At 50.6% G+C, this 13,961-nt stretch overlaps 6 protein-coding genes across 6 annotated transcripts; all 6 read right to left on the bottom strand.

Moving 5' to 3' along the window:
• Nucleotides 1–13: 13 nt before the first annotated feature.
• On the bottom strand, nucleotides 14–856 carry AA0111_g10139 (hypothetical protein; the record flags this gene model as incomplete). Its single annotated transcript, XM_028643855.1, has 1 exon — nucleotides 14–856. One exon carries the CDS (start codon nucleotides 854–856, stop codon nucleotides 14–16), a length of 843 nt encoding a protein of 280 aa, XP_028502330.1.
• An 848-nt stretch (nucleotides 857–1,704) lies between these two features.
• Nucleotides 1,705–3,947, bottom strand: AA0111_g10138 (hypothetical protein; the record flags this gene model as incomplete). Its single annotated transcript, XM_028643854.1, has 3 exons — nucleotides 1,705–2,983; nucleotides 3,035–3,431; nucleotides 3,485–3,947. 3 exons carry the CDS (start codon nucleotides 3,945–3,947, stop codon nucleotides 1,705–1,707), a joined length of 2,139 nt encoding a protein of 712 aa, XP_028502329.1.
• Nucleotides 3,948–6,507: 2,560 nt separating this feature from the next.
• AA0111_g10137 (hypothetical protein) lies at nucleotides 6,508–7,353 on the bottom strand (the record flags this gene model as incomplete). The annotated part of the gene is made up of 1 exon (XM_028643853.1): nucleotides 6,508–7,353. One exon carries the CDS (start codon nucleotides 7,351–7,353, stop codon nucleotides 6,508–6,510), a length of 846 nt encoding a protein of 281 aa, XP_028502347.1.
• A 624-nt stretch (nucleotides 7,354–7,977) lies between these two features.
• On the bottom strand, nucleotides 7,978–8,859 carry AA0111_g10136 (hypothetical protein; the record flags this gene model as incomplete). Its single annotated transcript, XM_028643852.1, has 2 exons — nucleotides 7,978–8,663; nucleotides 8,730–8,859. The coding sequence occupies 2 exons, from the start codon at nucleotides 8,857–8,859 to the stop codon at nucleotides 7,978–7,980; spliced, it is 816 nt and encodes a 271-aa protein (XP_028502346.1).
• Nucleotides 8,860–9,209: 350 nt separating this feature from the next.
• AA0111_g10135 (hypothetical protein) lies at nucleotides 9,210–9,995 on the bottom strand (the record flags this gene model as incomplete). Its single annotated transcript, XM_028643851.1, has 1 exon — nucleotides 9,210–9,995. The coding sequence occupies one exon, from the start codon at nucleotides 9,993–9,995 to the stop codon at nucleotides 9,210–9,212; it is 786 nt and encodes a 261-aa protein (XP_028502349.1).
• A 2,819-nt stretch (nucleotides 9,996–12,814) lies between these two features.
• AA0111_g10134 (hypothetical protein) lies at nucleotides 12,815–13,741 on the bottom strand (the record flags this gene model as incomplete). Its single annotated transcript, XM_028643850.1, has 1 exon — nucleotides 12,815–13,741. The coding sequence occupies one exon, from the start codon at nucleotides 13,739–13,741 to the stop codon at nucleotides 12,815–12,817; it is 927 nt and encodes a 308-aa protein (XP_028502348.1).
• Nucleotides 13,742–13,961: the final 220 nt, after the last annotated feature.

The following is a 13,961-nucleotide window of genomic DNA, read 5'->3' as shown; positions in this document are numbered from 1 at the left end:
CTACAATGTTTGCCTACAAGTATTCGTCAGTGCGCGCGATTTGAAAGCCTTTCATAACTCTCACATTGTCCCATCCGGCGTATGCCCAGAGTCCGGCGTAGATCGCCATTGTGATTTCTCCAATCTTGCTCCATTGAGAAGCACTGTTCCAGTCGATGAACGAAAAGTCCTCTCCTTCATTGCGATATTGAAACCAATTCTTCGTGATCCAGTCGCGGTTGGGCGTATCTGTCCCTACGTGAAACCCAAACACGATGAACACAAGACAGCACACCAATAGTAACGCCACTGTGAGCAACTTGATGATGAGGAAGACGTTCGCAAGACGAGAAGTTGCTCTGGTACTGATTGAATTAACGAATATCATCATTGCCAGAGCCGATGTGGCTATGATTTTGTTTAGCCAGAATGGCTCTTCGTCGTTGGCTGGCAGAAAAACCTCGGTCCAGTACTTCGCGCATATGATGCTCAAGATGGCCATGGAGGACGGCCTGATGGCAAAGATCCATATCCAAGATGCAAGAAATGCCATGTAAGAGCCGTACATCTCGTGGAGGTACTCCTGTAGGCCGCCATTCACAGGCATGGCCGCACCTAATTCAGCAAAGGACGCTGCTCCAGCCCACGCAACTGCGCCGCATATTGCCCAGATGATAAGCGATGCGCCCGGCGAAGGAGAGTGATTGTTGACCTGTGATGGAGAGGAGAACACGCCAGATCCAACCTGGATGCTCACAAGTAATGTGAAGGCGTCGTAGAATGTGAGTCGTGAGGCTGTGGACGGTGGGTGCTGATCCTCCGAGGACCCTGAGTCGCCGCTGTCAGAAGAAGTCGTGATTTCTCTGTCGATGTCCATTGCGCGGTGGTTTCGACAATTGTGGTTTGTTGTGCTAGATTGCCAACTAGATGGTAGCGTGGAAGGGATCAGCCGCTCGGGGCGGGACGCAAACCAGGGGCGTCCGCGATCGATGGGCGCACCGGCGCACCTAGCGCTGCTCGCGTAGGCCATCAGATCACAGCTGACAGCGCCAACCACCTCTGAACAACGTTCCACTCAGAAGGCCGAATCCCGCACTACCGGGATATCGATAAGATATGTCAATACCGCCTCGTGCACTCATGCCGCGCGTCATGCGCGTTGTTCGAGCACCAGATTCCCTCGAGCATACTCGCGAACTCATTCCTCATCGCCAACGACGGCACTTCATTTTTGTTTTACTTGTGAAGCGCTTCCGCGGATGGCTTACCGATTTTGCTCAATTGTTTTAGCTATATTGCCCTGGGCCGTTCAGAGTTACCAACGGAATATCGGCGCAAATGGCGCAGTCACATCAAGAGTTGAGTTGTGCAGCAAGGTTGCCATCGATTTACTTCGCGATGGAGGCAATGCAGCCGACGCAGTAAGTTATTTGTATAGGCGGAACATCGCTATCGGATTCCGACAGGCCATTGGCACAACGCTGTGTGTTGGTGTTGTAGGTGAGTAGGCGAAAGCTGTGTCGTCTCGTCACTATTAAATACCAATAATTGCTGCAGCAATGTACCACAGCGGGTGGGGAACTCCTCCCGCCGTCCAGGAAATAGACCGAAGCTGACTCTGATAAGCATCAGAGGGGATGGGTTTATGAACATTGGTTCATCGAACGGAACCTACACAATCGATTGCCTCGTCTTCTTCACCATTACCAGGCCAATTGGAAGTTTCTACACCAAGGTAAACCTCTCTACCAAGTCTCCATCACTCATCCACCCACACTCTTCCAAATCTTTCTCACCAAAAGGAATCTTTCCTAACCTCTCGTATACATTCTGCTTACCCTTTATTTCCGCAACAACAATCCCATGATAAGACACGCTCGACTCCCAGATTCCCTTATTGTCCTCTGCATGAACATGCTTCAAAAGCACCGCTACCCACAGCTCCCTGCCCTTTGCTCTTTCTGCATGGTCTGCAGAATCGAATATTACATAATTGTACTCGCCGCTCTTCACATTGGCGTTTTGTGTTCGTACTTTGGCTCCTTTATAGTTCTTGGGCCATTCCACTCCCTCTTCATCTTTGCTCGAAAAGCGGAAAAGTCGTTCCAGCGGAGCGCTGATATCCAACTGCCCGTCCGTCACCTCGCCGAAAGGGTTCTCTTCGTTCTTCAAGTTGGTCCAAGCAGCATGTATTGTGGCAAGACTGACCCACTCCCCCTTGTCAAACCCCATACCAGGACTAAACATGCCGAAAGAACCATCGATGGTGGCCCACGACCAAGATGGGGCGCGGTACGTGATTGGGACGGTGGGGTGATCGGTCGCCTGCCATATAAGTGAGTGGAGGAGTGTGGAGCGCCAGTGACCGGCGAGGTATGTGTCGCCCGTGATGTCCTGGTAGGTGCGGGCGAGACCAGAGAGGGCAGGGAGCTTGTCCGAGGCCTTTGTTAGTTGGCGTTTTTTGTAGTCAGATAGTACGGAGTTCCATTGGCGTTCCATGGGCTCTGGTTCTGCGGAATCGATCTCGTCGGAGATGGTATCGATTGAGATTGCCGGAGAAGAGCCAGGAGGAGTGGTTGGGAAGAGCGTATCCTTCCTGCCCTCCATCAAGAAACCGCTCTCACCCTTGAACCCACAGTAACATTCGAAGAACATCTCCTTGCTTCCAAAGTGCAGAATGCGAGGTGCAAGCCAGCGTTCCTGGAGTGCCCAACCTCGTTGGGTCAATGGCTCGTTCTTGAGTAGTTCGTAAGGACCTGACCAGGCAGGGAATCTAGTAACCTCCTTAGAATAGGAGAATACGAGCAGAGTTCCTTTAGTACCCTCTGTGGAAGTGTAGGGAAAGGATGAGTAAGTTGGTGCTGGGCGGGTGGGAGAGAATATTGATAGACCGGCGTTAGACGAAGCAGAACCTGTTGCTGAGAGCATTATATAGGCCTTTGAGTAGACTGAAGACATCCGGGAGGTCTCGCGGGACCAGTCTGAAGAGTCGTCTTGGCAGATACTGGGGTTGTTAGTTCAATGCTGGCGATACAAAGATAGAAGTCTGACTTACCAGAGTGAGTCAACCCATAAGTATCCGATTCCCATTTCTCTTGCCACGAATATGGCATCCTGAAACGTCTCAGGTAGCTTGTCGATATCGATGCCCTCCTTGTTTGCTTCGATGTTTGCTTTCGTAGTTGTGAACATGCTTGATTCGCCCCAGACATAGCTCAGTGCTGCATAGCGTCCTAGCTCTCCCTCCGCGGGCTCATACAAGGATGCCTTGTGGGATGCCGAGCTTCTTATATCTAGTACGCGAGCTGGAAGGGGTGCAGCATCAACATGACAGCGGCTATCCGTCCGCTGTTTATCGCAATCGCACACCCAACTCAGAGCATGCTGAAGCGTGTGCTGAGAGTCGGAGAGGATCTTTCGTCCCCTGATGATGCTGGTGAGCGGGTCCTTATCTGTAAGACTGTCAGCTCGCTTCGACCATGTCACAAGCTTGTACAGAGCTTACAGTCAACACAAAACCCGACGGCAGCAACAACCCAGATCTCAAACGGTGCTTTCGTATCAGCCGACACTATCATGAAGCCTCCAGTCTCACCGACACCCCTCACGGCGAACATCCTCCAATCTGGACCTCCGCTCCTCTCCCTATAAGCACTAGCATCTTTCTTCGCCTCCAAAAACTCCGTTTTGAATTGCGCGACATCGCGTTGTACGACTGTGCAGATCGCGCAGTTGTTCGCGCGAGCGGCTTCTAGTGCCTCAATGGACTGGTGGTAAGGCAGTCCCAGAGGTTCAGAGTCATGTTTCGAGTCATCTCTATCCTTCTTCCATCCGCCGATCCGAAGCTTGTGAATGTTGGAGACCAGGGGAGGATATGCTTTGGAGGTTACGGGGTAGACAGTGTAGTTTGGCGATAAGTTTGGTAAGTCGAGGATGTCGAACGACTGGCAAAGATTGCATAGCGACATTTTGGATTTAATTTATCTCTGTTCCAGAGTTCTTTGATACTCGTGCGATGCTGAGGAGTGTTGGCTTCGTTTAAGTTGGCGTTCTTATTTCCTCCATGGGCATCATGACTAGGCAGCCGTGGTGGCGAAAACATAGCAGGACGCTACCGCATGCTCGTTGGATCATTTATGCGCGGCGTTTCTATTGGACGCCGAGATCTCGGGTGCACCACGGTCGATACATGATAGTTGTTGTTCGCTACGTGACTGTGGCGAAATGGTGTCTTGTTGGGAAGGATCAGCCGATGGAAGTAATCCTTGCTACACTTTTCCATCTTTCGATGCTTACTTTATCAGCGTGAAGACTGGAATTCTCTATTCCCATACCAACGCGGAGAGCTCTGTCAATTGAAATGGTTGTTGGTAGATATGAATACATCAACGCAGCCTGAAGTCTTCTAGTCTATCCTGATGGCATGCAACGTATTCGTCGCACATAAAATAAGACCTGTCTCGTTGACTCCTGAACTTTTCTGTGGACATCTGGCAGTCACCGCTTATGAGTGCCCAGCTCCCATCCGAAGAACATCGTAAAGCGCAAGCTACTATAGCTCCTGATATAATGACGATGACATCTCCATATCGTATAGCTTCCGGCACGATGACCAACTCGCCGTTATCCATCAGGCCTATTCTGCATTGCTGAAGTGAGTTTGAAAATGCATCAATCTCTTCACGAGCAAAGCTGTGGCGATCCTTTTGCCGTTAGATAAGAAGTTTATCAAGTAACGAGGGGAAGTTGACGTACCCCCAGATGTATTGCACCAAAGCGAGTCAGGAATGTATGAAGCTGCCCGCTATCCATAGACGACATAGCTACCACTCAATTAATTCTGCACGTATAATTTGCAGAATTTGGGCTTACCATCTGAGACAGTTGTCCCTAAATGGGCAAGCACAGTAGGATCATCCTGCATATCTTCTGGGTCGACGTCATGTCTGGGGATGATGCTGTAGTACAGTTTCTTCATTTGTCGTTCAGCGTCGTCTACATCAATGAAATAGAAAGACTGGCTTTTTTCGACTATTCGCGCATAACAACAACCCGTGACAAGTAGTTCCATATCGGTACCGTTACTATTGGGTAAGGAAGAGCGTATTGTATATTTTTGTTCATCAGAAGTACCCAGCTTATCTTCATCTTCAGGATATGTTGGGTGTATTGGGAGGTTCTGGGACCAATCCGGGATCCATGAAGGCATCTTCTTGTCGTGTGTGTGCCGGACGGCCGTGAGTAATCGAAGCCCGAGCACAGGTAATAGAAACATGGCGACACGTTTATAACACTCCTCCAAGCTGTGCGTGTAGTCGATCAAGTAATCCATCTCTGATTGTGCGGAGCCTAACATCGACTTCAGAGCGAAAACTCTATCTTTGGCATCGGTCGCCAGGTAATCCCTCGTCTCGCTTAGCAAGTACCACAAGTTGAACTGCGGTGTTGAAAAGTTTCCTGGTGGCAGTCTTATCCACTGAAGGGCTCGGGGGCAGTAAGTCCTAGTTGTTATAGTCCCACCGTAACATGTATATAGTTGCGCCAGACTGTCGTATGAGAAGCAGGTGGAGCCGGAGATGAAATAGACAGTGGTTTTGGCAAAGACTTCTTGTAGAACCCAAACTCTTGTAAACCATGGATCTCGCCACAAATCTTCTAGCAATTTGAGGATGTGATCACTTGGTGGATCTCGAACCCAGCGTCCTACAAGCGATATCATTTCGTCCCCAATCTTTAGCTGTTCAAACAGCGCATCGCTGTTCGCATTCGGTTCCTGTAAGATCACCAACACTGTAGATGCGCGATTATAGATCTTTTCCATCATACGAACTTGACAGGCTCGCTCCTGGAGATTGTTCTGATCGATGCAGATAGCGTCGATCCACAGCAAACAGTCTTGGTGTTTGCATCGCAAGCGCCGAAGCGCGTTGTAACAACTTCGCCCGACATTCAGTTCCGCGGAGGGGAAGTAAATTGTCTGCGTTTCAGTGGCGTCGCCCCAAGTGTAGGACACTGCTTCGTATTCGAAAGACTCGTCAGACAATTGCGCGTGCGCAATCGTGCATCTGATTGGGTCTGAACTATCCAGACTTGGAAATATAACGAGGATCCGAAAAGAGTCATCATGTTCTAATGGTTGGTATCGATAAGTGAGCATAGTAGCGATGGAAAGATGGAGAGGTTACAAGTGCTAAGGCTGAGTCTGGAGAAGTGTCAATGTTTAGGCAACAGCGTTGCCTCGCTAGCGCGCTTGATTGGACTAGGCAAGGCTCGCACAATGCTGCATGAGCTCGTTGTACCTGAGTTTTGCTTCACCTCGAAGCCGTACCTAGGATCATCTATCATGATATGCATAGGAATTCCAGTTCGTATTTTCCTAGCGTAAGCTCCAGTAACAATAGAGCTCAGGAAGAACGAGCTTCTTCTCGGAATATCAGTCATATTGTAGTGTCTTATCATTGACTGCATACATGCTGCTGCAGTGCAGCGTCGCAAATGCCTGTTCAAATTGCAACTAGCGTTGCTTTATCAAGGTTTGGCAATCAAGTACTCAGCAAGCGTCATCGGCGCGCAGCCAGTAACGGATTGGATTGCGTTGGAGACAGGCGCCATAACGTTGCTCTCAATGGCAACGTATGTGCTGACCCAGGCGTCAACCTGCCAGTCTGGTACACCGTAGTTTGCGCGCGACGCATAAGCCTCTTCGACGGTCTCATTGTGGAACCGTACGTCGCGACCGCGAACTGCGCTAATAATCTCAGCGATATCCGACATGGACAGTGCCTCGCGACCAGTGACATCATATGTAACTCCAGCGTGCTGATCGGGGTCGGCGAGCACAGCGGCGGCAAGGCGAGCAACGTCCACGCGGGCGACGATCGAGACGCGACCGCTGCCTGCCGGGCCGCGAATGACACCGTCTGCGCCGACTAGGGATTCCATAAAGTCGATATAGGAATTGTCGCGCAGAAAGGTCCAGCGCATGCCGCTAGCCTTGATATATTCCTCCGTTACGTAGTGGTCGCGTGCGAGCGTGAAGATGGCATCTGGTGCAGCGGCTATGTAGGAGGTGTAGACGATGTGCTGTACGCCGGCTGTCGCGGCGGCATCGACGAAGGAGCGGTGTTGGTTGAGACGTTCATCGCTCTCGGAGGCTGAGACCATTAAGAGCGTGTGTACGCCCTTCAGTGCTGCGCTGGCGGCGGCATGGTCGCTGTAGCTGGCCTGGTGTACCTCGCTGTGAGGTAGTTTCGGCGCCCTGCTGGGAGTGCGGACCAGGAGCCGCTGGGGGAGCTGGCGGGCGGCGATGTTGCGCGCAACGAATCCACCAACACCACCGCTCGCTCCGGTGACAGCAATGGGGGTGACACTCATAGTGTCTGTCTTTCGCTCGTTTCAGGGTAGTGGTAAGGTTGGATTTAAATTCGACAACAGCGAATCTGGCGAGCTCATCGAGTCAAATGAGGGCGTGCAGCTACGGCTGACAGTCATCACGGTTCATATACGCCCCGTTGTAGTCCAGGTATCACATCCTGTAGCTCTCGTGGTAATCACCTGCAGGACATATCCGGCCACGTAACGTTAAGGTGATCCAGAGATCGATGACCTGTTGGTGCTGAGAAATACACCGAAGGTGAGTTCCGCCCAAATAACCCTATTTCGTCCAGAGCGGAACTCTGCCGCTGATTGGTCAGGTTGGGGCTGCGGTCATCTGCATCGATATCCATTCTAAGCTTTGTCTACGCAGCGCTCCTAAGCAGGACTGTGTTCATTCTTGATTCACTGATATCTTCCTGATCTTGAGTAAGTTGGAACCGTCAATGGGACATGATTGTGGGGTGTTAGTCGCGTTGCACAGCCAGTCGCAGTCTCTCGATATGGCACAAGTCTCATCACAACTGATATTTAGATAGAATCGCATCTGCTGGTCATCGTAAACAGATGGGCATTCGCTGGCTGCGATAGGTGTTTTTGCGCCGTGCGGTCTCAGAATCCGACCTATGTAGAGATCCCGCCGTATAGTCTACCTTTCACTATCGCTCCCACGTTTCCTGCTGAGAAGGCGCAATGCCCCAACCCATCAACACCAGTACTGACTACGCCCCATTTTAACTTTTGCTCGGCAATACTGTTACCATCTTCAACTCGTACTGCCGGATGACAGGCTGCGCTGATGGCCATACTGCAGGTCCCTGCAAGCGGCATACCACGCTTATATGGTATGTACCCAAAAGCAATTATGCTAATGACCATAATTCCAGCCAGCACTATCACAGAAGCCATGGCTGGTGGCGAATAGCCCAGTGTTTTATAACCGAGTCCGCACGACCAAGCTGATCCTGGGTTTCCAAATGTATCGTAGAAGTCGATGGCGACCAGGAAGATACTTTGCGAAACCAACCAGTGTAGCGTACCACTAAGCACCATAAGGGGTATACCGAATCGATAAGGTAATTGAAGGAAGTACGTAGACCGCTGAGCACCGGAAGGTTGACGACTCACGCGAAGGCCTTTACGCTTGCGTGAATAAGACAACCATTCGTAGCCCATCAACATAGCGGTGAAGAGGGCATTGTAAGAAAAGTATAGAAAGGAGAGAAATAGTTGTGGCGTGTTGGCGATAACGGCGTTGGTGATTACATCTCGTGGCATGTTACTGATATATGTGCGGGGGTCAACAGCGCCTAGAAAGAGTTGTATGCAATCAGCTCCGTATTCTACCTCCAATCGAGAAGCCATTATCAACGTACCAAATGCAAACTGGTCGAATGTTGCCCCATTGGGCAAGTGATCGATTCCCATCTTGAGCAGCAGGCTGATGGCAATAATTGTTATCAGGAATCTGAGCGGCAATGTAAGTAGACTGGACAGATGTTCCATCACGGGCAGGGTGACGGGCAGGGTGACCTACATGAATACAGTGATGAATCGTCCCGACCTATTCGTCACGTCCTTCCAGCGATGTCTTTTGTCACTCCACTGTCGTCGTTGCACGAGAAAACCTCTGCGGTTTCTGAAGTCCTCCAGAGTAGACGAACACATATCTTTAGTAGTACTGTCCTCCTTTTCCAGAAAGGACGCGACGGCGTCGCCCATGGTCATAAGCGGCTCATCGTGAATGTGAAATGCGATATAGTACATCAAGCCAGCTTTGACTATCGACAGTATTAGAAAAGGCTCGACGTTGCTTTACAGGAGATACCTGTATGTTCCGCGCTACCGTAACCGGACTAGGGTGTAGAGCATGACCTGAACTTACCAAGATTGAGCACAGTGATGATTGTTGCAATGGTCGGTTCAAAATGAAGCTTACAGTGCGGTTGAGCCGACTCACTGAGACAGTATTTCACCGGCGAGCGTAAGAAGTCGCAGACACCATTTCCGTCGCATCGCCATCCAACTTGCCACGATGGCTGGTTCCTCATTCGGTCAACTACGGAAGAACACTCCGTGTTTGGATCGTCCGAGCCTGAGCATATCCACTGGAATGCACGGCTGAATTCAAGATCCGCCGCAGCACAGACATCGAACTGGTCAGCCCAATAGACGTAAGATCCATTGATGAAATTGTATTGCGAGCGAGGCTCATTACCGCCATTACCGCCGGATACAATGAGTAAATTCTTTCGGTTGGACTGTATGCTGGTGGCATATTCGTCGATGCATGTGGCAGGCTCGAGTCTGTCAAGTTTGCCACTGCGTGCTTTGCTCCAGAGGCTCTCGAGTGTAGATCCAATCACTTCGCCAGACCCATAGAGACTTTCCGTGCTCCTCAGTGTTCCATCGGTAAATCTAGCCATGGTGGACTTTTCTTGCTTGACTTCATTAAAACAATTCGTGCAAGTTTTGTCATTCACGAAGGCTTCGTCGACAGAAAACACCATATAGTCGTTCGATGAGATTGAACCAAATACCGCAGAGTTGTAGCTGGCACATATGAGTTTAGACAATGACAAGATAAGCTGCGAACTTACAAGAGATGCAATGGCAAGGATGAAAGTCCTAAGACCACCCATAGAACAGCTCGGCGTCGACTGATATATCCGATGTTGCGTATACCCGGTACGCCAATGTCGAGGTACATGCCAGGCTGGCGACTGTGGGCGGAATCAATCTCGCGTCGCGTTGGTGCAGACAAGCACTGCATTGTATAATTACTCCCAGCCAGAAGGATTGTACTAAAGATATTAATGAGAAGATGGAGTCCAGTATTAAGCTTTTTAACACGATCGCAGTCTCCATCATAGAAGACACCTTTAGCTCCAGAAGTAGCAACCATACCCCATATCATGACGATGAGGTTAATAAGAAAGACCACAGAAGCCCACACCGCGAAGTGCAGCACGCCAAACCGCCATCCAGTGAAACGAGGCCCTAAGTACTTCTCCGCGACACGCTGAGGTAGTCCAAGTATCGACATTGTCCTCGGGCGGGTGTGAGAAGGAGTTTCATTCTTATCACTCCGGATTGTAAGCGGAACCTGCATCTCGAGGCTGCCATCATTGTCCCGGTACTGATGCGTTATTGGTTGTTTCTTAGCAGGCAATAGGGTCCAAATGAAACGAGGCATTGCGAATACTGAAGCAATAGGAATGATTGAAATCCAAATGGGCAACGTTTAGCAACCTGGGGAGGCGTACAGTGCTATGCGAATGATCGTCCATCTTGGTTACACTCAGCTCTGCCCAGGTGGGTTTCTTGCAGGCGCCTCTACGCCACTTTGGGGGCCATTGTTTGAGGGCGATTTAGGTTCCACCACGCGTCCATGCATGCGTAAGATATTCCCTGGGCGCTCTTTGGAGCTCTACAGGTGTGCGCGATCCTAAGGTATACCTATCGTGTTCCGGTGTCGTGGTACAGCATAACAAGCTGGCTCTCAGTTTCTTTTCGTTGGGTGTTGCGAGCCTCGGCACAACCGCAGAGAGCCTTCCGGCAAAAGCAATCTACAGCCACCCCGTTTCAAATGTCTGATGTTCATAGGCGCACAAGCCCTATGATGATCATTTAGAAGGGAACTTCAAGAACAGCTAGCGGACACCAGGCTTTTGTACAACGGGGGAAAACTATATTCATGATGCCTGCTGTATGAGGGTTGACAGCCCCTAAGAGGCTCCAGAGCATTTTGTTCATTAAGTCCCCAGTCCGTGGCTTCAAAACCCCTTCCTCTCTCTCTCTCTCTTTATAGGTTTCTCAGAACCCCTCAACTATCCGCGCTCCGCCTTCCCCCAATGTTTACCTTTATCTCATCTATACCCAGTTCCCCTTCACTCCGCACGATGTCCCGGATATAGTGAGATAAAGATACACAGAATCCCAGGATGAAAGCCAATTGAGAGCTGGTTAAAGCAGCTCTCCATACGTCGTTCTTGCCAGAGTACCATAGTAACATAGTACCAAGCCGAATAGAAACTAGAAACTCCACAATGGCAAGATTCAATAATACCAACGATGTCCACGCTATCACCAATCCTTCCGTGTCGCTGTTTCCTGGCCTTCAAACTTGAAGAGAAGCACTGTTGAGACCGTGGCCGACGTCACAGAGTTCAATGCTGAGCTACAAAGTAGTCCTTCTGCGACGCTGTGGAGACTCGATTTTGTTGGGTCAAACTCAATAAGATACAGCACGGCTAGCGATAACCCAAACAGTAATGCAGCGAGAACAATGAGTATTTTGTAGATTCGTTGAAGTCACTGGAAGGTCAGGAATGCGCGAATACGGAGTGTCCCTGGGGCTGCCGGAACCCGTGATTTATGGGACAACGGTCATTGGTTTTGTGCTTTGGGGAACGGTATGGTTGTAATGGATTTGGATGCGCTCGCTCAACTTCATTTGGAGCGTTCGTGTACGTGCGATTCTGCCTGAGTGGTCCTCGTATTTTCCGAGGACCGCAGGAGGGGTTATTATGTCGTAAAGCTGCAGAATGAGCTAGCTCGAAGCTGTGATTTCGTCAAGTGCGGAAAACCTCGGGAAAGCCAGAAAGAATCCTCCCGAAAGAAGGGTAGTCACGTGTCAGCCTTCAGCGGGTGGTGAAACAGGCATCCTGGGTGGTGTGCCAAAGCTCGCATTGCTGACAGCCATGCGCACAGATGGAGGCCAGGTAATTTGGATCATTCACACCGTTCGTACGAGTCAGAATCGTGTTGGGAAGAGGTTGCTGTCCGGGAAACGCGATGCCGCGTCGTCCGCGCGACATGTTCGCGTTGCTGAGGAGCGGTTGTTCCGGCCGACGCTTGGGGCAGTCGCTCGGGGCAGTCGCTTCTCAGTGCTCTGGTTGTGTCACCGCGGAAGCGCGTTTGATCGTGTTAAACGAGTCTAGATCCGACTGAAAATAGAAGTCTGGAAAATTGCGTGCCTGGCATGGCTTCCATTAGTGGTGTGTTTACTTTGCGAAGCAAGAATGAGAAGCACTGTAGGTCAGCTTCCCACATAGCGCCAAAATTACCAGTGGACGTGGTTCGAGTTTTCGGGTAGGAGAGAAGTAAATGTGTAGTCAGATTTTGGTGGAATTAAATTCAAGACCAGCATGTGCAGGAAAGTAGATGATTGATGATCATAGTTTCATTGGTTTATTGCCTGGTAAGTTTAGTGGCACGTGCTAGCAGACGCGATCGAGTATGTCTGATCAAGCATCACGGCGTAGGCATCATAATAATATAGTACATGTCAGATAGAGTCACTTCCGGTGATCAATCCGATCCCACCACCAACGCCGATTCGCCGTAGAAAGAACCCGCCATCGAAAACCGTAAATCAATACAGCCGAAATGAAAACCGATTTGTGTTTTGTTGCCGTAAGGAAAATGGGAAGGAAGAGAAAAGAGGAGATGAGACGCGTCACATCTCCATCATGTCGGTGTCTGCAGTCGCCATAGGAATGTCGGCCACTGGTTGAGGAGTCGGTGTAGTAGCGGGTTCCGATGGCGTCAGTTGACGGGCGTTGATGCGCTCGCCCTCGACACGCGGGGTTGAACCGAACATGAGGTTGCTGACTGTGCGTTCTAACGACCAGCCGATGAGCTGACACCATTGAAGGTTGTCCGAGAAGAGCCAGTAGCCTTGTACGCCGTGTTGTTTCGCGCGTACCAGATAAGCGTTGAGTGATTCCTTCTCCAGCATAACAAGGACATCGGTGAAATCGAAATGACGCTCAATGACGCGCGAGTATGCGCGCGCTGCGTCGCGTAGGTTGGGGTTTGTCATGACGTTCTTCCAGCCAACCCCGAGGGATGCGATGAGCGTGTTGATGGTGTTGCCTTTGTCGTCAATGAGCTCTTCGGTCTTTTGAGCATCCATGTCATTGAGGGAGGGGACTTCGATGTTGGCGGTTGGGCTCATCCGTACCGACTTGCGCGACACAGCGATAGGGCGAGCGGCGTCAGCTTTCTCTTCTTTCTCAATCTTCTCTTCGTACCAGGTGCCCGATTGCGACTCAGCTGCCATACTGTAGCCAGGTTCTCCAGGGTAGATGAGCGTCATCCCTGGGCCATAGACAGGCTCGGGCTTGGGCTTTGAAGGCGACTTAGTAACGATTGATCCGGCGGGTAGGTTCTCCTCTGGTTCATCGACGTCGGCGATGGATCGTTTGCGACCAGCGGTGGCATTGGAAACGGCGGCTAAATAGTTGAGCGAAGGCGGAGTAGGGTATTTGGGGCGGAAATTACCCATTGGTGATGCGGCGTTCTGGTGATGGGAGAAGTAGCCCTGCGGTTGCTGGGGCGCCAGAACGACGGTCGGCGCAGAAGCGTAGTAGTTAAGACCCATGCTGTGTGTTTAGTAGTTTAGTAACAATAGAGTGTGTGAAGGATACAAAGATCTGTCGTGATCAAGACAAGACAGTGAGCATGCGACGTTCTAATGAAGTCACCAGGAGGGACAGCGATGGGGGTAAGATGATGGCGAGATGGTGAGGCGCGATGGAGATGATGGGTGATGGATGTGGTGATGGGGGTGGTAAGATGAAGGAAACCGATCGAGGTGTGGG

This window comes from Alternaria arborescens (genome assembly GCF_004154835.1).
Source record: "Alternaria arborescens strain FERA 675 chromosome Unknown contig_32, whole genome shotgun sequence".
Taxonomy (NCBI): domain Eukaryota; kingdom Fungi; phylum Ascomycota; class Dothideomycetes; order Pleosporales; family Pleosporaceae; genus Alternaria; species Alternaria arborescens.
This window is presented reverse-complemented; position numbering and strand designations above follow the sequence as displayed.